At 49.2% G+C, this 22,060-nt stretch overlaps 1 protein-coding gene across 2 annotated transcripts in view; it reads right to left on the minus strand.

The window, feature by feature from the left end:
* Positions 1-1,079: 1,079 nt before the first annotated feature.
* The window catches only part of KCNIP3 (potassium voltage-gated channel interacting protein 3), a 105,384-nt gene continuing 84,403 nt past the window's right edge, over positions 1,080-22,060 (minus strand). For both annotated transcript variants that reach the window (XM_030551900.1, XM_030551901.1), the window contains exons 3-9: positions 13,737-13,861; positions 12,233-12,302; positions 11,394-11,464; positions 8,372-8,479; positions 5,842-5,946; positions 4,684-4,746; positions 1,080-3,720 (exon numbers count right to left, since the gene is read on the minus strand). In XM_030551900.1, coding sequence (XP_030407760.1) covers positions 3,673-3,720; positions 4,684-4,746; positions 5,842-5,946; positions 8,372-8,479; positions 11,394-11,464; positions 12,233-12,302; positions 13,737-13,861 — 590 coding nt within the window. In that variant the 3' untranslated portion in view covers positions 1,080-3,672. The remainder of the gene's footprint in view (positions 3,721-4,683; positions 4,747-5,841; positions 5,947-8,371; positions 8,480-11,393; positions 11,465-12,232; positions 12,303-13,736; positions 13,862-22,060) is intronic.

A 22,060-nucleotide genomic window follows, 5' to 3' on the forward strand; every position in this document is an offset into this window, starting at 1 on the left:
AGACCGGGCGCCATGACACTAGGGGCAAAGTGTAGCGAGAGGCAGACTGGGCGCCTTGAAGTCAGGGGCAAAGCGTGGAGCAGGGCAGGCTGCAGGATGAGCCATCATAACTAGGGCACCAGTTATCTTGCAGAAGGGTTGCCGTGTGGCTCCTCCGCCCCAGCAGAGCCCATGGGCGCCCTCATCTGCAATGCAGAGCAGCTCCCAAATGGTGCCAACGGGCAGCAGCAAATGAGGCTCCAATGTGCTGCACCCCTTTGGCCTGACGTGCCCTGACCCTGCTCATGGGGGTCAGCAGCAGAAGGCCTAGAGAGAGCGGAATCTCCATCCCCCCCTCCAACCATGCTCCAGAAAACCTCCTCCTCCTGCCCCCAATAGTCCTTGCGCCCTACCTCTCTTCTGCCTCATTTCAGCCCCCCAGCCCTGCCTACCCCACTCCGCTGAGGCCTCCCCTCCTTCTGTCACCCCCCCGCCCCATTTCCAGCACAATGGAAGGATAAGAAGCAGTGGAAGGCTTGTTCCTTTAGCACCTAGCATGCGTCCATGACTGGGGCTCCTAGGAACCATAATTATAATAATAAATTAATAAACTAGGAGCATGGCGCAGGGTGCTGCAGGTGTGTTCCTAGCAAAGTGGGGAGGCACCACGGGTCAGGACTCTCTCATCAAGGGTGACCCTTTTAGCACAGAGTCCCATAGGAAAGTGGCTGAGCTTATCCAAAGGCATGAATCACAGACCTGTAAGGGCTAAACCACAGGCATCATCTGCTCAGGGCATGATGCACAGCAGAGTTGTTCCGTACCTCCAAGCTCCAGGGTCTCCAGTACTCACCCTCCATAACATGGCCCATCCCAAGTGCTGCTCTGGCATTTGAGCTGTGTAGTCAGCTGGCTATGCAAAGAGAGGCCCAGGATAGAAAGCAAGAATAGAACCATGTTCATGCTAGCAGCTGTGTTTCATGGCATGGGAAGGATTTGGATACAGAAGCAGCTGGAATCTAATGCTAGAGAAGGAAGCAAAATGGATGGGAGCCTCTTTTTTTTTTTAAGTTTATTTTATTAAAATATACAGTGACTGAATATCAAGTAGTTACGGAGAACAGGAACTGACAACTGTCTCCCCAGGTTGTGCTGTGAGGGTGGGCGTGAGATTGGGGCACTGGAGTAAAGGCTATTGCTAGTGAGACATGCGGCCATTCCTTATACTGTACATATGTCAGGAAGTATCGAGTGCAAACTCACAGCCTCTGGGAGAGGGCTTAGGGTAGAGAAGAGGGAGAGACAGATGGAATTCAGAGCCTTTTTGGGAGTGGGAGACAGAAACAGACTGATCTGGGCCTTGGGCAGAGAGAGAGAGATGGTTTTGGGGCACTGAGAGAGGTTAAGAGGAAGATGAGGACTGAGTCTGGGTGGTTAAAAGTCTGGATCCTTCTGCTAGTTCAGATCTGGGAAGTGGGGCTGGAGAACTTGGGGGTAGTGGGTGAGAAAGGTGGATCTGGTTGTATCCAAGGTGAAAGCCTGGGAGAAAGAAGCAGAGCCTGCACTAGCTTAAGCATCAGTGACAACTTCCACCAGGACACCTTATCTTCCCCAACGTGTTTGGTGGACTCTTCCCCACTGCAGACCCAGGGACTATTTCTCAGGCTTAGTGCTCTTCTAACCAGAGAGTGTTCCATCCCCAGCGAGGCAGGGTCATTCAATAACCAGACCCATCCAAGGTTACTAAAGGAACTGAAAGGGGAGTCTCTCTAGGGCACCTCATCTAGGGGATTTCTATTGCATTGGAAACAGATAGCCCCATGGCTCTGTGACTCTGACATGGCCAACAGGAAATCCCAGTGAGACAGAGCATCCAGCTACTTAGAAAGTTCCTCATTAGAGACTGTACTGACTTATCCCTGACTTGGATCTTGAGGATGACACCCTCTTGGTTGCAGAGCTACCAACCCAACTCCTCTTTTCCCTACCAAACCTGAAGACCGGTGACTTGTCTAGCCCTACATGCGCTGATTTCCAGCTGGCTTTTCCAACTCTCTGGCCTCTTTCAAGACTTGTTCGCCCCATGTCAGATCTCATCTCAGTCCTGGAAACAGCATGTGTAATGTCTAAAAATAGTCACTTGTTAAAAAAAACAAACAAAAAAAAAACAGTCCCTCAAACCAAACCTTGTAAACGTTCCCCAGGGATAGGTGAGATTTCACGCCCTATTTGACTTATGACTTTCAACTGCAGCCTGCAGTTTTGGGCATATTCATAAGTCACGGCCCATCAGCTTTCAGTGTCACAGAAAAGGCAAGATGGGTGAGGTAATATCTTTTACTGGACCAACGTCTGTTGGTGGAGAGGACAAGTTTGAGCTACACAGAGCTCTTCCTCTGTCTCCATGTATCTCAAAAGCTTGCCCTCTCCACCAACAGAAGTTGGACTTATAATAGGTTGTACCTCACCCACTTTGTCTCTCACAGACCCTGGGACCAACGCAGTTAAACAACACTGCCCATCCCACAGAATAACAGTTTTCCAGTGTAACTCTCAATTGCAGTCAACAGATATTTGAGCCAGCTCTGATGGAAATGATGGACCGGTGGAAAACAATGAAAGAGTTCAGCTCCAGAACGTAGCAGCAAGGGCCCGTCTCCTCCTCCAGTTTGGAAGGGCCAGGGTATTTGTGCTTGTACTTCTGCTTCAGGAAATTCAAATCCTGTTTCTTTGTTGCAGATTGCCCCAGTTCCAGTCTCCTGAGTGAAGATACCTCATCCTCCCCTACCACTGCAGGTGGAGGGACATTCATTCTCAGTGCGACTGGGGAGAAGGTGTGTTAGCTTCTTCCTTTGTCTCCCTTCTCTGGGGACGCTAGAAGGCGCTGTACGTTCTCTAACATTTGCACACGATGTGGAACCTGCCTTTGAGTGGATGCTCTTGTGCTTTTAGAACTGAAGTTCTGGAGATGATTCCCAACAGCCAGTAATGTCTTCTATTCAGGTGTCCACAAACCATCCTCTCTCATCTGAGACACATTCAGGCTCCAGGATCTTGGCCCAGGAGCTTCCTGCACATGGAAAAGTGGGGAGCAGGTCCTCAGCTGGTGAAAATTGATGGAGTTCAGCTGAAGTCAGATTTCGCAATGGGGGTATGAAGTCCATCGAGTTATGCCAAATTGTGCCAGCTGAGACCCATTTCTTCTTCAGTAACTACCTCTCCCTCCTTTTCCTGATGGAACCCAGTAACTGCCCCATTGCCGGGTTTTCACTTGATGCTAGTGAGAAGAACTCCACCTCCCACATGCAAACCTCCTTTCCATCCTGCTACCATGTGAGATGTGCTGAGCTTAATCCATGAGGCTGGTCTCTTTCCCACAGGTGGTATTTAACACTGTGTAGCATTCCCTTGCTATATCCTAGGGAAGAGCTAGCCAATCCCTCTGCTAGGTCAGACAAACCCATGAAACCCAATCTCTCTCTGTCTCCTCTTGCCCTTCAAGTGAGAATCCGGTCAGTGTCGGGAGCAAACATGATTACGTCCTCTTTTTTGTATTTTTTTGTTTTTAAATATAAAAAGAGTTTGTTTTTCTTCTCATAAAGATGTTTGTGTGCTTAACAAGAGAGACAGACAGAGGCATCCATCTGCGTGCAGGCCGGGAGGCAGCCACGCTGGGAGAGACGAGATCGCATTCTAGATCACATTCTCGAACAGCTGCATGGAGCTCATGATGTTTTCGTCCTGGAAGGGGAGGAGGGAGAAAGGTCAGGGCAACAGTTCGGAAACAACACAACCAATGGAGATTTGTGGTTCATTGAATGAAGAAGCATCTTGGGAGTCAGGAGATTTGGGTGCTAATCTCAGCCCTGCCACTGACCTGCTGTGACACCTTGGGCAAGTCACTGCCCTCTCTGTGCCTCAGTTTCCTTCCCCACTTTTTGGGGTTGTAAACCCTTTGGGGCAGGGACTAACACACATCTGTTCAGTGCCTACCAATGGGCAACTGGTTGGCTGGGGCCTCTTAATCTCTACTGTAATAATAACAATATATCTGACAGAGGTGTAGTCTGTACATTAGATTGGCAGCTGTCAGAACCGGAGTTCTAATACTGGCCTGCTGGGTGAACTTGGGAAAAACAGCACAGAAAGAGGATGGGACTTCCCCATTAGGGATGGTAGGACTGACCTGCTTTGGACAGTGCTTTGAGGTCTGCCAATTAAATTAGCTAAGAATCGTTGCTGAGTCAATGTGCATTATCTAGCACTGTTCATGTGCTACCACACACACGTGGGCATGCTCCATGAGTTAAATCAACCTGCTCTTAACGGAGCTTCATCTGGTCTCCTGTCTCCCTACAACAGCTCCATCCCCTCTTCGCTTTTGCAGTAAGTGCCTCCACGGCAGGAATCAACATGTGTAATCCCACAGCGCGTGTTACACAAGAGAAGAGGCTCTGGATAGGGGGAAGCTGCAGTCAAAAGGGATTAGAAATGGTGTGACTGGAATTTGGAGGGTCACATGAATCAGAGTCCTGGCTGGAGAATGCACTGGGCAATTCGGTAAGATGAATTATAGGAAAGGAAGATGGGTAAGATGGGCTCTAAATCCTATAGAGTGGGCCAGGGATATGGTCAGGAGGAAGAGGAGGAGGGATCTGCAGGATCTGAAGGGCGATGAAGAATCCACAGCAGCGACCTACTCACCTTTTGACAGGTTTCTAAAAACTCCTCGATTGTCACCACACCGTCTCGATTTCTGTCCATTTTCTGAAATGGAAAAGCGATGCTCAGAAGGTGCATGGGCGGCGGTCCCGGCGAATCTGTGCCTAGGTGCAAGAACACACCTCCCCCCCCCACAACCACACTGCGTCCACCTGTACCCTAAAAGTCCACCTTCCTGCAATAGTGGCAGGCCTGGGAATGGACTCTCTCTGCCTGCATTCTGCCTGGTGGCTCTGAGCCACCATCAGGGACACTCCTCCCAACCAGTCCTCCTTCCTCCTAAAGCCTGTAATGGAGCAGCACCCCCGGGACCAGAGTGTGTCTGTGGCTTGTAACCCAATCTCAGCGAATCCACATCAAGAGTCCCTAATGGGGCCCCTCTGCAGCTGCCAGGATCTGCAGCAGGATTGCCAGCCACGGCCCCCGCCATCTGCCTCCTGCCCGCAGCCGTGTGGGAATCTGCATCTCTTCCTGTGTCGGTGAAATTAATCCCGCGCCCACACCTTTTCCACCCTGATACAATTCCACTCATGGGCGCCGACTCCGTGGGGGCTCCAAGGATCAAGCACCCAGGGAAAAAAAATAGGGGGTTTTCAGCACCCACCAGCCACACTGGTTCTGGCCCGGGGCTCTCCACTGATCAGCTGTTAGGTGGGTGAAAGCTGTTGTAGGGATAGAGGGGGGAGCGGCTGATGGGCGAGGGGGGCTTCAAGGGAAAGCGTGGAGTGGGGGTGGGAAAAGGCAGAGAAAAGGTGGGGCCTTGTGGGAAGGGGCGGAGTCTCAAGCAGAGTAGGGCTGGAGCCCCCACCGGGAAAAATACAAGCCAGAACCTGTGATTCCATTGACTTCTGAGACACCACTCCTGAGTTACCCCTAAGGTGACTAGACAGCAAGTGTGAAAAATCGGGACAGGGGTGGGGGTGGGGGTAAAAGGAGCCTATATAAGAAAAATCGGGACATCTGGTTACCCTAGTTACACCAGGATAAGCAAGACCAGAATCAGGCCCTCTGCGCCCAGCTTTTGGAGGAATCAGGCCCATCCACCCTCTAGCTAACTTGGAACCTATGGGTCTATGGGCCAAGCCCACTGCCCTGGTTAGCAAAAGGTTTCTACTCCCAGACGCCTGCGAGCTGGCTTACCTGGAAGAACTTCTCCACATGCTCTATGGGGGCATCGTCCCTGACGATCGGGTACGTGTAGCGGCCCATCATATCATAAATGGACTTCATGATCGCCAGCATCTCCTGGCAGAGAAAGAGAGAGATGCACTGACACGGGGAGGCAGCCCAAACAAAGCCCACCACTGTCCCCTGGTCTCAGCCAGGTTCAGGTTGGCATCAGGGCCAACAGAAAATCATGAGGGTGAAACAACGGATTTCCATGCAGGCCCTATGAGCTGCATCCCCGCAGAGGGGTCAACTCTATCGAGTGAGGTAGTGGGAGAAACCGTCGTGCAGCGGGAGCCTGGGAGTTTTAGGAGTATCCCAGCCACAATACCAGACGTCCCCATTGTCCACCTCCAGGCAAATGGCAGCAGTACAGTCTAGTGGGCAGAACACTGGACTCAGGAGACTGGCCTGCTGGGTGACCGTGGGCAAATCACATTGCTGCTCTGTGCCTCAGTTTCCCCATCTGTAAATTGGGGAGAACGTTACTGACCTCCTTTGTAAGGGGCTTTGAGATTGACTGAGGATAAGTGCTAGTTAACAGTCACTTATTCTCTTGTGCCGTGACCTTGTTGAACTAAGCAGGGTTGGTTTGGGTTTTAGATGGGAGACCTCCAGGGAGCACCATGGGGCTGCAGGAAGTGATGCTGAGGACTGAGGAGGGGGTGCGTGCATTCAGGGTCCCATAGCGGTGTTAGGGATACAGCAGGTGGGGTCTGCCATGCAGGAAGGGTCCTGTGGAGGTCTGTGCTGTTGGCAGTGCATCAAGACACAGAACCCATGTCCTGACCACTTGTGGTCATTAGTAATCCTGGGGCATTTCTTCCTAAAGCTGAAGTATTCAACTGAGGATGGCTCCTTCACTGAACTAACCCCCAAGGTCTCCTGGCAGGCAGCACTGCATCCTGCTGAAGCCTCTGGAGATGCAGCCAGTTGAGTCTTTGCCATCTAAGTCTCCTACAAACCTGAAGAGGGGGAGGCTGCATCTAGATGAGGAGCTGTCCTGCTTTGTTGTGCCATGTGGCATCATAGGAATTATTACCTCAAGCCTGTCCTCACATATGGGAGTTGAGTGCACGTCCAAGGGGCAGAATTTTGGCAGTGCTTTTTCAGTGTCGCAAATGTGGCCCCTGTTGTGGTACCACAGATCATAGCCAGGGACCAAATACTTCCATAAAGTTGCTCAGTACATGATGTACTTTGGTAAACAAACCACAAGGGAACGAAGCATCCACACAGACAATGCTAGGGCAGGCAGTAGGCTCCAGATGCCTCGACCAGCAGCACCAAAGCAAACCAGTGCTTCTCACCAGCGTGGGGAAGCTAGGCCAGTAGAGTGGGGAGGAAGCGGCTTCCAGTGGCCCACACTCCTTGTTGTACAGGACCAAGTTGTGGACCCAGTGATGTCAACGTGAGTTTAGTCGTTGATTTCAGTGGGGCCAGGATGTGACCCACAGGAAGTGAGAAACATCACAGGTTTAATGAGTAAACCAGGTCCATGTCAGGGAGCCATATGGTGCACCACCAAAGAAAGCCACATTTGCTAATAGTTCTCTCCCAGCCTCAGACATATGGTCACAGCCTGGCCTGGAGATTTCAACTGTTATTCTAGCCCTATGGGCTTCACGAGGGCTCACACGGTGATCTAGGAGAAGGGGGATAAAGTTGGGGTTTTATGGGCACATGGAAAGAGGCTGTCGCCTTGTCAAAGCCATGGAGGTGGCCCGGTGGGATCTGAGGGCTCACGTATGGCAAAACTCAAGCAGCCACTACCACTATCTGGAACAAAGCACCAGAACAGCCAGACCTTTTCAACCTCAGGTGCCTAAAATGAGGCACCCTGAAGTGGCCTGATTCATTCTCAGAGGTGTGGAGTGGCCAAAGCTTCCACCATCATCAAAGGCAGCCTCAGGCCAACCCAAGAAACAGTTCCAAGAGCCCAAGGCGAGGCCCCCCAAGACGGAAAATGTCGGCCTAAACCAGAACTGGAGTCTGCCACTGCCTGGAGAAATGAATCCGCCCCCCCTTACACCTCCCATCTCGCTTGCGAAGGGGATCCCTCAAACCCAATTGTACCACTAAAACTTCTGAATCCAGTCCATACCCTCAGGGCCTCCATTTATGCTCCTCACCCAAACTCTCAGCTCCTTCCCATCCCACGGGCTCCAGTTGTGGCCTACGGTCACACAGCAGGCCTGGCCTGCATGTCTCCGAACCACTCCCACTTCACGGGGTCTCTGATGTTGAACTTTATTCAGATTCCCCCTGGGCCCTAGCTAGCACAGACACACACGCATGCTCCTACCACCTTTGGAGCTCCTATTGCTGACCCAGACCCTCCGTAGACGTAAGTACCACACCTGCTGTGGGCTGTGGTAACTCTCATTCATTTCCACCTCCAGATGCCCCTGTCTCTGATACGGAGCCCCCACAGATTCACGTGTCTCCTTCCAAACCTCACGCATACCCGCAGCTACATTCCCCTCAGCCCAGCTGCAGGTACCTCCTTGGTGATGTAGCCGTCCTTGTTAATATCATAGAGGTTAAAAGCCCAGTTCAACTTTTCGTGCACGGTCCCACGGAGCAAGATGGAGAGGCCGACGACGAAATCCTGGAACAGAGAACAAAGCAGAGACCTAACAAGACATGCAAACAACCCAGCACATGGACAACTGCATACATATAGCAAACAACTCCCTCCCACAACCAGCGCCCCAAGAAAAAGAACAGTTTTGCGGCTGGTGCCCGGGAGGTGGCTCTTGACCCTTCAAAGGGTGAAGTGGAAATGTTATCGACCATGAAACTCTCCTGGTATTTTTCCTATCGATCCTGTTTCTGTTCTCTGCTGGATCTATTTTTAGTTGCCTCGCTACCCACCTGAGCCTGAGTGCCCCTCGCTGACAATAATAATATAAAAAAAACCCTCCTCTTTGGTTCCTTACTGCTCAGCGCATCTGACACAGAGCACAAATAACCAAATGAAAATCATTAACTGCCCCCTCTCAGCATAGAAATGAAACAAAAGGCATTTTGGTGGCTGGACGGCTGGCTGAGAGATTTGTGTTACGTCCATTTACTAAATAAAAGAATGATTTTATATATACATACACACAAACACTCATATGAGTGTGATCTTACATTTATATATTATCTTTATTTAAAACAATCCCACAGGTCTTTGGAAATTTGACTGTTTGGACAATATATATACACATTGTATGTATGACAATGAGGTAAAACAATGAGAAAAATCAACCCAAGGCCTTTTTGATCTTATGATCCGCTAATTTTGAACAACTAACAGAACTGGGGCCTAAATTGGTTATATAGGCTTTATGCCCCACAATAAAATCCTGTCTGACATATTACCCTGTGCACTTCTGCTCTCAATTAGAGAGCTGAGCTGGCAGGCTATATCTTAAGCTAAGCCACATGCCTTAGAACCTCAGAGTTACAAACACTGCATTACGAACTGACCAGTCAACCAACACACCTCATTTGTAAACCCAGTAAATACAGCACAGTACTGTGTTAGAATCATAGAATAGTAAGGGTTGGAAAGGACCTTAAGATCATCTAGTTCCAACCCCCTGCTTAAAGCAGGACCAATCCCCTGACGGGTTTTTGCCCCAGATCCCTAAATGGCCCCCTCAAGGACTGAACTAACAACCCTGGGTTTAGTAGGCCAATGCTCAAACCACTGAGCTAAATGGTAGAGCTAACATCATATAACAGCAGCAGCAGTGTGGATGTGGGTATACATGTGTACATAGTGTTATACCCATGTCCAACACAACATACGTGGAACATATGTGAGCATGTACACTGTCTAGTAAGCTTGTGCGCTGATGTAGGCATAGCCTAAATAGACAAGATATACATGTAACTACTAAATAATAAAGCAAAAGCAGCATTTTCTTCTGCATAGTTAAGTTTCAAAGCTGTATTCAGTCAGCATTCTGTTGTAAACTTTTGAAAGAACCACCAGAACATTGTGTTCAGAGTAATGAACATTTCTGAGTTCCGAACAACCTCCATTCTCCAGGTGTTTGTAACTCTGAGGTTCTACTGTACTTGGAGGGGAGATCGAGGGTGGCAGGACAGGTGCTGGTGACTCATAGGGGCTTGTGTTCCTGAACCAATACCTCGATAGTGCTACGGGACACAGCACTTCCACGGACAGTACCCTCTCTGGACAAGATGTATGCTGAGGCCTTGATTGCTTGTGAACATTAAATGGTGTGTTGGCACTTTTTGCCTATGTATGAATCACTCACCCAGCACTGAAATGCAGCCACCTCTGGGGTTGAACGCAGCGGCTGTTTCACAATGTGCAGCAGTCACCGCATAACGTTTTAGGACAGGAAGCCAAGAATGAGTGGGCCTGATTTTTCTCTCGCTTAGCCATTTGCCCCCCACCGATTTGAACAGAGTCATTTCAAATTTACAGCACTGAAAAGCAGAACCAGGCCCTCCAGGTCCATATGAAGCTAAAGTTCAAGACTGGAAGGACAGCATCCATTTTAGCAGGGAGGGTAATTAACTATGGGAACAATGTACTAAGGGGTGAGGCGGATCTCCATCATTTTTAATTTTGAAGTCAGTTCCTGGATGTTTTTCTAACAGATCTGTCCTAGGAATTACTTTGAGGGAAGCTCCTTGGCCTGTGCTGTACAGGAGGTCAGGCCAGATAATCACACTGGTCCCTTCTGGCCCTGGCATCTGTGACCCTATGAAAAGTTGCAGAGGATGGGGGTAAGGGCAGATTTGGGGAGGAAGAATGTGGGTATCCAAGCTCGGAGTCTGAGCAGGTCACCAGGGTTAATCCCCCTGCTCTCCTATGGGGAGTGTCCAGTGGGGTCCATTTACAAAGCTAAGAAGGGAAAAGATCTACACAAGCGGCTGGAAATGGGCAGGAAGAGAGACTTTGATCAGCATCCTGGCTGGGGCAGTCTGCCCTGGAGGGGAAGAGAACTCTGGTGTGACCCTGGAGCAGAATCAGGAGAGGAGGATGCGACTACCTCTACCCATTGGTCAATTTCTCCAGCAAGCCATCTCCCCTGCTACCCCCTGTACATGGCAGAGGCTCCCCATGAATATCTGCAAAGCCACCACATTGTCCTCCTTTCTAATCTCCGTTCCCTGCCACTCCTACCAGCTCCCTGCTGTATCCACCTGTTGTCTTGCAATTTATTAGGAGCCCAAGTCACAGTTCATGACCAGATGGTGCTAGGAGCTGTACAACAGAAAGTCAGCCCTGGCCCCCAGGTGCTGGCAGTCTCCTGTTACAAACTCTCCAAGGCAAGGATCTGTGTTTGTGCAGCACCTAACACTGCGGGGCCCGGATCAGACCCTCTGGACGCTACTGCAATACAAATAAAAACCCAACCACAACAGGGAACATTTTCCAAACTCCCCAGGGGAGTTAGACACCTAAATATCTTTGTGGATGTGGGCTGATTCGTTAGGTTCCTAATTACCTTTTTTAAACACCTGGCCCTTTGAAAAGGGGAACTGGGTCTTACCTCGAAGCAGATGGCTCCGTTCCGGTCCACATCAAAGGCGTTGAACAGGAAGTGGGCGTACATGCTGGCGTCTGCGAGAGGAGAAGCAAGAGAGACCCAGTGAAAGGGTTGGCACTTTCCTTCCCACCCCTGCCATCCTCAATGGTACTTATCCGAGCACCTCGCACTCTTTAAACACATTTACCCTCAAATCCCCATGAAACTGGTTCTCCCCATCGTACAGAAGGGAAACTGAGGCACAGACAGGCCCAAAGTCACACAAAAAGTCTGTGGCAGAGCAAGGAATGGAGCCCAAGTTGCCCCTAACCATTGAACCATCCTGCCTCTTAGCTGCTGCCAGTGTGGAAACCCCAGCGGATAAGGGCAATCTCATAGCACAGTGAGGGTGACCAGGGAGTTTGCGTCCTCCGATCCCAGCATGGACTGAGGCAGGTTTAGGATCATTATTTCACTAGCAATGGGAAATGGCTTGTAAATCTATTTGGGGTGGGGACCATCTCTGCATTATCCAAGCACAATGGATTTCTAGACACTGTAAAACACCAGTGCCTTTAATGCCCCCTGGCTGATTTATCCCCAGCTCAGGCCAGGTGAGGGGCTAGGCACCATGCTCAGCTGGGTTCTGCGGAGGATATTTGCCAGCAAAGAAGCCTGGGGCCCAGCCTCAGCAGAAGAACTCAGGAACTTTGCAGACAAGAGTCTTCTCCTCACAATGGGACATCGGCAAGGTTGCGATAGAGAATCTGCAGCCTAGGATAAAGGCTCTGGGATCCTGGTGCCTCGCTAGATAACTTAACCTTTTCCCTGCTCTGGGAAGGTCTCGGGGGGACCAAACTCACCTCCCTGAGGGAAGAACTGAGCATAGATCAGCTTGAAGGTGTCTTCGTATACCAGGCCGCTGGGGCATTCCTATGGAGGGAAGTCATTGCCAGGAGGTTAGCCCCCTATTGGTCTCACCATCACCCTCCCCACAGGTCAGGCACCGAGATGTAACCAGACTGGCTGGGAACATGACTTCCCTCTCACCCCATGGCTCTGCCATGCAACAAGCATCTGCCCTGCAATGCACCCAGGACATCCGTGCTCCTAGGGCATACAAACATAAGAACGGCCCTACTGGGTCCATCTAGCCCAATATCCTGTCTTCTGACAGTGGACAGTGCCAAGTGCCCCAGAGGAAATGAACAGAACAGGTCATCAAGTGATCCAGCCCCTGTCACCCATTCCCAGCTTCAGGCAAACAGAGGCTAGGGACATTGTTCCTGCCAACCCTGGCTAATAGCCATTGATGGACCTATCCTCCATGAACTTATTTAATTCCTTTTTGAAGCCTGTTCTGGGTTGGCCTTAACAACATCCTCTGGCAAGGAGTTCCACAGGTTGACTGTGCGTTGTGTGAAGAAATACTTCCTTTTATTTTTCTCTGCTCTTATGCTCCCTCCTCGAACCCTGACCCCCATGCACCTCAGTATTTGTGGCCCTCTCTCATCCCACTGCACTGCCTTTCTCTAGTGATACGCCCACCCCATCGTCATGGTGACAGATGTCTCGGCACATCACTTAACGCATGGCTGGAAGGCACTTGGGAATGACAGTGATGAGTGCGGTAGAAAAACCTACCTAGAAGGAACAGAACTCCCAGCCAAGCACACTCATGTTCAGTGGCTCAGGTCTGTAATACACCCTCCTCCCTCCCCACCATCCACTCCGCTCTCAGCCTGCGTCCCCCAGGATCTGTCTATGCCGCAGGCAGAGGTGTGACGGCAGCAAGTGCAGACGTCCCCGCGGTAGCTTTGATCGAACGGAGTAATGATAGCAGTGAAGTCACAGCAGGACAGGGAGTGGCTGCCCAAGAACACAGCCAGGGAGTGGGCAGGCCGAGCCCGTGTAGCTGCCTGTGCTTTTGCTACTCAATCTCAGCTTGCTGGAGGATAGCTACACAGGCTGTAATCACTCCTGAATGCAGTGTCCATGTAGCCTGAGTGTTTGCACCTTGCACTAGGAATGTCCTTCACCCCACGCCCCGCTCCTCAGATCAGTGAGCAGGGGATGAAGAAGGGGCAAGCCAAAACCACTCAATCTCCTATCAGATCCATTAACATCTCGCCCTCCACGCTTCAGTAGGACTTAAATGGTGCCTCGGCCTTGTGCGCACACTTGGCATTGGGATGAATTTCACCCACACCTCCCTGAGCCCCCGAGGCTGCATCTCAGCCAGCTCCCATCTCTCCAGGGTTCGGTTTCCAATCTCATAGGGGCAGCAGCTGGAGCCCAACAGTGGCCACAAGGCACAGCCATTCTTGGGGATCATTTGGCTGGGGGAAGGACCCAACAGACACTCACGTTCTTGAAGCCCCTGTACAGGGACTGCAGCTCCTTCTTGGTGAATTTGGTCAGCTCCTGCAGCTGCTCTAGCCCTTCTGGCTGGTGCCGGACGGATGAAAGTTCGAGGTCGCTGTCGCTGGTGTCTGGAATGACACAAGAGAAACTCTGCGAGTGAGTAGGAAGGGAGACACAGACGCCCAGAGTCCAACCTGTAGTCCTAAGGATGAATCTGCTTGCTTGCATAGATATATCTTTTCTTATAAGTTTAAGTATTTGATGTATTGTAATAGGTTTATAGATTTATCTTCAAAATAAGTTTGGCTGTAATGCAAGAGACCTATAGGCAGAAAAAGCTGCATGTTAAGCTAAAACAAGGGTAGGCAATCTATGGTACGTGTGCCGAAGGTGGCACACGAGCTGATTTTCAGTGGCACTCACACTGCCTGGGTCCTGGCCACCCATCTGGGCGGCTCTGCATTTTAATTTAATTGAAGCTTCTAAAATATTTTAAAAAGCTTATTTACTTTACATACAACAATAGTTTAGTTATATGTTATAGAAAGAGACCTTTTAAAAACGTTAAAATGTATTACTGGCACGTGAAATATTAAATTAGAGTGAATAAATGAAGACTCGGCACAGCACTTCTGAAAGGTTGCCGACTCCTGAGCTAAAGCAAAGTTAATATCTCTATATTGGGCCCTTTTACCCAGAAAGTAGAGTTGACTTTTATCTTGTTTATCCTATACCCAAATAGATAAAGTACCCACGCCAATAACCCTCTAGGGATTTTTCAAAGTTGCACCCAGACTTAACAAGTGCATGTGTGCCTGTCATCCATACGGACATACATATTAGCCTATGGGGTAACATTTCTGTGGGCGAGGAATGAAACTTGGGCATAAGAAGAAGGATTTTCAGGACTTATTCCTTATAAAAGAGGTGCTCTACAATGGCTATTTCACTCTTTTCATTCTATCTTCACTACCTTCATCTTCAACTACGTATTGCTGTTATCCATCTACGATGGCTAGTAACTATTAACAGGCCGTACTTAGCTTCTTTTCAAACTTTAAGTTCAAAAGGGACTAGGCTAAGCTTGGTCTCCCTAAACTTTATTCTGTTTGTGTATTAAGTTTTGTTTTAACTAAGTTAGAGAGTAAATTCTAAAGTAGCTTTGACAGCTCTTCGCATTAGCTTCCTCTGCACACTTCTGCAAAAGGCACGAAACCGGAACAGCCAGAGGTGAGGTCCTGTGTCTTTCAGCACAAGAGTATCAAAAGAGGGTGTGAGTATTAACAAAAGTTTGCAGCACATAATATTGTATTGCCCTACGTATCTCTTGAATAACAGCAATACAATTGTAACTTTGTAACTCTGACTCTTTTACCATTTGCTTACTATTTCATTGATTTTAATAAAAAGTCTATATGACCGTATCTGTCTGAGTGTGAGCTTCCTGTCATACCCCTGAGGGTCCCTTATAAATTCTGTGGAGACTGATTTTGGACAAGAACTTTAATCTTCTGATCAAACAGATTGGTGAGCCTAAACTCACACTAATTAATATTAAAAAATTAATTATTAATATTATTAATTAAACATAATTAAAATTAAATTAAATCAATAAATTAAATAAACATTACTAACACATTACTAACATTACTAAATCAGGCAACACCCAGCACAGCAGGGAATAAGGAATATTCTTGTGTTGGAGAGTGTTATTGGTTGCCGGCAATCAGGTGTTTGATCTACATATTATTTATTAATTATTATGATAATGATGATTAGATCTATGGGCAATCACAGATCTCACTGAAGCTGCATGCTATCCATCTTTCATTCAGGCTAAATGAGGGAGCAATTAAATACCCATCTGTTTAGTGATAGCTGAAGCTATGGAAGTCACTGCCCAAGGCACTGGACTGCATTGGAAGGCTTGAGCAAGAACTAACTCGGGGAGAATAAGAGGGGTTCCCTGGGGACTTATTGCAAACTCAGAAGTTGGGGCATTAATTTGGTTGCTGCTCTGTGTGTGTATGCATGTAAGGAACCAGAGAAAGCCAGCAGAAAGCAAAAGATGCACTGGCAGCAAGGCCCTGGGAGGAAGCTGAGAGAGAGAGAGCTGCTTCTTGGCAGAGTGCTGGCTGGAAAGGCAGGCTTGGAAACTGTGAGCAAGGAAACTGCCTGCTGTTGTTTGCTCCTACTTTCTTCAGGGAAACAGGACTTTGTGCTCATTCTTTGAAATAAACAGGTTTGCACCAAAGATTTGCCTGACTCCCATCACCAATTTCTCCTCCTAGTAGAAGCAGCCTAGCAAAGCCCCAGATACCAACTCACCACTCAGGCCAAAGGACAGCAATGCACAGATCCATTGTGCACAGGAGTCATATAGATCCGCCAGTCCAGGGAAGCAGGGGACTCCAGAGAAGCACCCCATAGGTGAGGGGTAAGCATCAACGCTGCGTAGGGCTGCTAGCCGATCTCCCCAGTCCAGGAAGGATTCAACACCATGACAAAGCCTCCTGCAGCCCCTTCCTTCAGGGCACCATTTATTAGTTCAAATAGAAAAATTACAAAGAAAAACAAAGCTATTCCCCTGATCGACACAGGCTGCAGGGCCCAGATGCCTTTCACTCAGCACTTCTCTCTGCTCCAGGGCCAGTCACAGGTGCCACCCTCCCACCTGCAGCTTCTGCTGTTACCTGAGCTCTTTACAGCTGGGTCTCATAACTGAACAGGACTGGCTGGTCCTAGGCCCCTGGTCCTTAAAGGAGAAGACCATCCTCGAACAATCCATGACTCTGAGCCCCATAGTGACACCGACCTAACTCCTGGTGCAGCTGCAGCAAGGTCAATGGAAGAATGTTTCATAAACCTAGCTACCATTGCTTGGGTAGGTGGTTTTTCTACAGTGATGGAAAATCCCCTTCTGTCGCCACAGGATGCATCTATACTAGGGGATGATGCCGGCTTAGCTACGCACTATAGCTATGCTGCCACAGCCCTGGTGGTGGAAACAAGCCTGGAGGGAGACAGGGAAGCAGACCCAGCCTGAGAGCATCGTAATGTGGCCCTGAGATAAAGCTAAGAGAAAAGGCTTTTTGGGCACAAAGTGTTGGTTGGAAATGCAGGCTTGGGACTGCGAACAAAGGAGCTGTCTCCTGTGATTGGATTTGTACTGCATACAGCGAAACAGGAGTTTCTTGTAAATCAGGCCTGCACAACTCGTAAAGCAGTAAGGGCCATATTACTCCAAAGAAAACAGCTGATGGCCGAAGGCCCCCCCCCCCCCCGGGCCCTGTTGAACCCCCCCACCCCAGCACCGCCGAAACACCCTCCCAGTGCCGCCCAGCCCCCCCAAAACAACCCCCCCAAGCACCCCCTGCCCCACGGAAACAAACTCTTCTTCCCCCACGCCGCCCCACTGAAACAGCGGTATTGAACCTTGGTAATATGTTATAGTGGCCCCCTAAGGTAGTACAATTAAGGTAAAAGAAAAATGTCTTTTTGCTAGAAGTAGAATAAGATCTTCTCCCAGCTTGCCCTGTTGAATGAATGAAGTGTGACTGAGGAAGGCCTGGAAGGCAGCACCTCCAGATAGCTGCAACCCTTGGAGAGGGGAGGGGAGCCAGACCAGATCAGAACAGGTCAGCCACCGACTCGTAGCTTGTCTCCTCAGCCCCCTACCCCCGCTGCTGACTCACCTGCCCCCTGCTCGTCTCCTCAGCACCCCCACTCTTGCCGCCAGCTCACCTGCCCCCTTGCTCGCCTCCTCAGACCCCCCACTCTCTGTGGCTCACCTGCTCCCCCGCTCGCATTCTCAGACCCCCACTTCCCAGCTCGCACACTCACCCCCTGTCACTGCCCGCCCGCTCACCTCCTCAGCCTCCCACCCCTCTGGCCAGTAATGAGCTGCAAAAATCTTAACCTGTTCCCTCCTCACCCCACAGGGGGTCGTGGCCCACCCCCGCACCCCAGGACTCCTGCCCCATCTAAGCCCCCCATGTTCCTTGATGCCCCCCCCCGGGACCCCTGCCCCATCCACCCTCCTTCCCTGTCCCCTGACTGCCCCTCGCCACCCCATCTAACCCCTCCTCTCATTCCTGATGGCCTCCCTGGGACCCCCGTCCCATCCAACCACCCCTTCTCCCTGTCCCCTGACCGCCCCTGGAACTGCTGCCCCGACTGCTGTTCATACGGGAAGCCTGGGAGGGCTGAGAAGCAAGCGGCGGTTTTGCACTCAGGCCCAGGGAGGCAGAGGCGGAGGTGGAGGGGAGGTGAGCTGGAGCGGGAAGCAGTTCCCCAGTGTGCCCCCCTCGGGTTACCTGCTGTGGCATGGGCAGCCTCCCTGCCCCAGCTCACCTTGGCTCCATCTCCACCTCGCTGGGCCTGAGCGCAAAGCCACCACACCGCTTCTCTGACTTTTTTGGCAAAACCGGGAATGTGTCCCATTTGCTTTTGCCCACTGATCATCAGCTGGCAAGAGCAAACGGGACCAATGCCTAGTTTTGCCAGAAAAAGTGGGGCACAGAAGAACGTGCAGAGGGTGATGCCAACCCCATGTAGGGGGCAGAGGGGAGCCTTGGGGTAGCCTCAGGTGATGTCCCATTTTCCCTTTTGGAAAATATGGTCACCCTAGTATTTAGGCACCTAACTGATTTCCTTTGAGGATCTGGGCCTGAGCACCTTTGTGGAACCAGCTGGCTGAAACAATGGCAGCTTGCACCCAAAACACAGGCACATGTGAGGGTGCTGCACTGTTGCTAGGCAGACCCCAGGAGGCAACAGAACCTGCAGTTCAGACAATAAACACCAGAGGGCACCCCAACACAAGAAAACAGGAACCATGACTTCCAAGGAAAAAAGGGAGGCAGAAGAACAAATCAAAGAAGCAGAACATAGGTGACAACTGGAAAAAAGAGAAAAAGAGGTGGAGCTGAAAGAAAGAGAAGAACAGATCAAACAGGCAGCCCATAAAAGAGAACAAGATGCCAAAAATGCAGCCCACCACAGAAAACTACAAGAAGAAGAGATGGCCCACAAAATAAAACAAGCAGAAGAGGCAGCCTACCGCCGAGAAATGGAAAAACAACAAAAAGAAAGTGAAGAGAGGGAAAAACAGAGAAAACATGAACTGGAATTAGCACAGGCTGGACAGCATGCTCCAGCCAATCCTAACAATCCTTCGCCAATTATGGTTCCACATCCCAAGAAATTTCCCACCTACAAGGCAGGTGATGACACCGAGGCCTTCTTGGAAAATTTTGAAAGAGCCTGTCTTGGGTACAGCATCCCTGAAGACCAGTACATGGTAGAATTGAGGCCACAGCTCAGTGGACCTTTAGCAGAGGTGGCAGCTGAAATGCCTAAGGAGAAAATGAACAACTATAAACTTTTTCAAACCAAAGCCAGATACAGAATGGGGATAACCCGGATCATGCCAGTCAGCGTTTCAGAACCCAAAAGTGGAAACCAGATGTGTCATCTCCCAAACACGCCTACTACGTTGGGAAAAATTATGAGGCCTGGATATCAGGAACCAATGTTAAATCCATAGATGAACTGCACCTCCTCATACAAATGGAGCAGTTCTTGGATGGTGTTCCTGAGGACATAACATGGTACATACAAGATGGAAAACCCAAAAATCTCACTGAGGCGGGGGAGATTGGAGCCAGATGGATGGAAGTGGCAGAAAGCAAGAAAGCTACTGTCAAGGGGAACGAATATCCCAGAGGCCCACAACGCTGCACACCATGTCATAACATTTTTTCCCAGATCTGGACCTTAGCGTCCAAAATATGGGTGTTAGCATGAAAACCTCCAAGCTTAGTTACCAGCTTGGACCTGGTAAAGCTGCCACCAGCCAGGAATTATACAGTGCCTAGCTCACTGTGGTCTCCCCAAAACCTTCCCTGGGGGACCCCAGACTCAGATTCCTTGAGTCTCACAACAAAGGGAAATAACCCTCTCCCCTTGTTTCCTTGTTACTTCCTCCCAGGCTCCCCTCCCTGGACGACCCTATGAGATTCCCTGCTTCCAGTCCTGGAAACACAAGTACCGAGAGAGCTGATCTCTCTCCCCTCCTCACCCAGAGGGTATGCAAAGTCAGGCTTAGTAAATCTAACACAAAGAGATTTTCCCCCTGACTTCTTCCTCCCAACAATTCCTTGCTGAGCTGCAGACTCAGTTCCCTGGAGTCCCCACTAAAGAAAAACTCCAACAGGTCTTAAAAAGAAAGCTTTATAAAAAGAAAGAAAAATACATTAAAAATAGTCTCTGTATAAGGTGACAATCTACAGGGTCAATTGCTTAAGAAAAAAAAACGTGAATAAACAGCCTTATTCCAAAAGAATACAATTTAACACATTCCGGCAACTACACACATATAAATACAAAAAAACAATATAAACCTATTGTCTTACTATCCTTGTACTTACAACTTGGAAACAGAAGATTAGAAAGCCAGGAGACAGAAAGATCACTCTCAGAGCCGAGAGGGTCAGACACAAGACAAAGGACAAAGAACTCCCACCCAAAACTTCCCTCCACCCAGATTTGAAAAAGTCTTGTTTCCTGATTGGTCCTCTGGTCAGGTGTTTGGTTCCCTGTGTTAACCCTTTACAGGTAAAATAACATTAACCCTTAGCTATCTGTTTATGACAATCTGGGCCTAAGCACCTTTGTGGAACCAGCTGGCTGAAACAATGGCAGCTTGCACCAAAAACACAGGCACATGTGAGGGTGCTCAGGACCTTGGATTATGTGAGTGAAGGGGCCTTGCTGGGTATTGTTTTAAGCAGAGGGGTGTGCGTTTGTGAAACAGAGGGATAAGGAGAAAACAGGCCACAAAGACGGAGCAGAGAGCTAAGGACAAAGCCTGGAGAAGCACTGGTAAATGTGGCTCTAGAGAGGGTTCTTTTGGGCAGAGTGCTGGCTGAAAGAGGCTTGGAACTGTGAGCAAGGAAAAAATTTCCAGTTTCATTCCTGCTGTGCTCAGGGAAACAGAACTTTGTACATTTTTTGTAAATAATCAGGACTGAAAGGAGTTGACTGTGACGTTGCACTACATAATGTTTTATGGAAATATGCATATAAGGGTGAATATAATGTAACTGGAATATGCTTCATGCAAAAGGTCTCTTGTAAGGTATCATTACAAAGCTTATAATCTACTGAGTGTGGTCATCCGATTTGTATACATGTATCATTCTTGTATCTGAAGCTAGAAATAAGAAGTATAACTCTGAGGCCCTGTTGTAATTATGCCAAGTGTGGGCCATTAATGGTGGTTTGGAATCTTGATGGCTCCCATTGACTAGGACAACCGGTTGTAAATGGTTTATTTACCTGCAAGCCTTCCTGTGTGCATGTGGGCTAGACCCTGGGTAATGAAGAATGAGGTCTCACAGGACATGTGAAAATGTCACATGAAACTGGAATACCTCTTAAATCTGGTACTTTTCCATTTAGAATGGGGGGTGGGATTCAGAGAGGCAAAAGATTCCCACCTTGTGCCAAAGCTATAAAAGGGGGTGGAACAGAGCAAAGGGGGCTGCAGTCATGAGAACACCCCTGCTTTCCACCTAAGATGTCTGCTGGAAGTAACAAGAGCTGCACCAGGGGAAAGGATTGGGCCCAGGCCAGGAAGAAATCTAGTCTGTGAAAGAAGCTTATTGGAACATCTCTGGGGGTGAGATTTACCTGTAATCAGTTTCTTAATGTATTAGGCTTAGACTTGTGCATTTTTGCTGTATTTTGCTTAGTAACTTATTTGGTAACTTACTTATTACTTGAAACCACTTAAATCCTACTTTTTATACTTAAAAATCACTTTTGTTTATTAATTAACTCAGAGTAAGTGATTAATACCTGGGGGAGCAAACAGCTGTGCCTATCTCTCTGTGTTATAGAAGGCAGATAATTTATGAGTTTACCCTGCATAAGCTTTATACAGAGTAAAACAGATTTATTTGAGGTTTGAATCCCATTGGGAATGGGGTGCTGGAGATAGGTGACCCGCTGAGCAGTTTTTGGTTCAAGTCTGCAGTTTTGGGGGCATGGACCAGACCTGGGTCTGCGTTGCAGCAGGCTAGGGTGTCTGGCTCAACAAGGCAGGGTTCTGGAGTCCCAAGCTGACAAAGAAAATGGGCTCAGAGATAAATTCAGCACATCAGGTGAAAGTCCCAAAGGGGTCTCTGTGACCGAACCCGTCACATTGACATCCTTTCCAAAACTCTTGTTTGGAGGCCTGTCCTGTCTGTAAAAGAGCACTGGGCTTGGTGACTTATGGAAGGGTTACAGCATGTCTGGAAAACAGAATGCATAGAGAATCT

Source organism: Gopherus evgoodei, chromosome 2 (assembly GCF_007399415.2).
Source record: "Gopherus evgoodei ecotype Sinaloan lineage chromosome 2, rGopEvg1_v1.p, whole genome shotgun sequence".
In the NCBI taxonomy this organism is placed as follows: domain Eukaryota; kingdom Metazoa; phylum Chordata; order Testudines; family Testudinidae; genus Gopherus; species Gopherus evgoodei.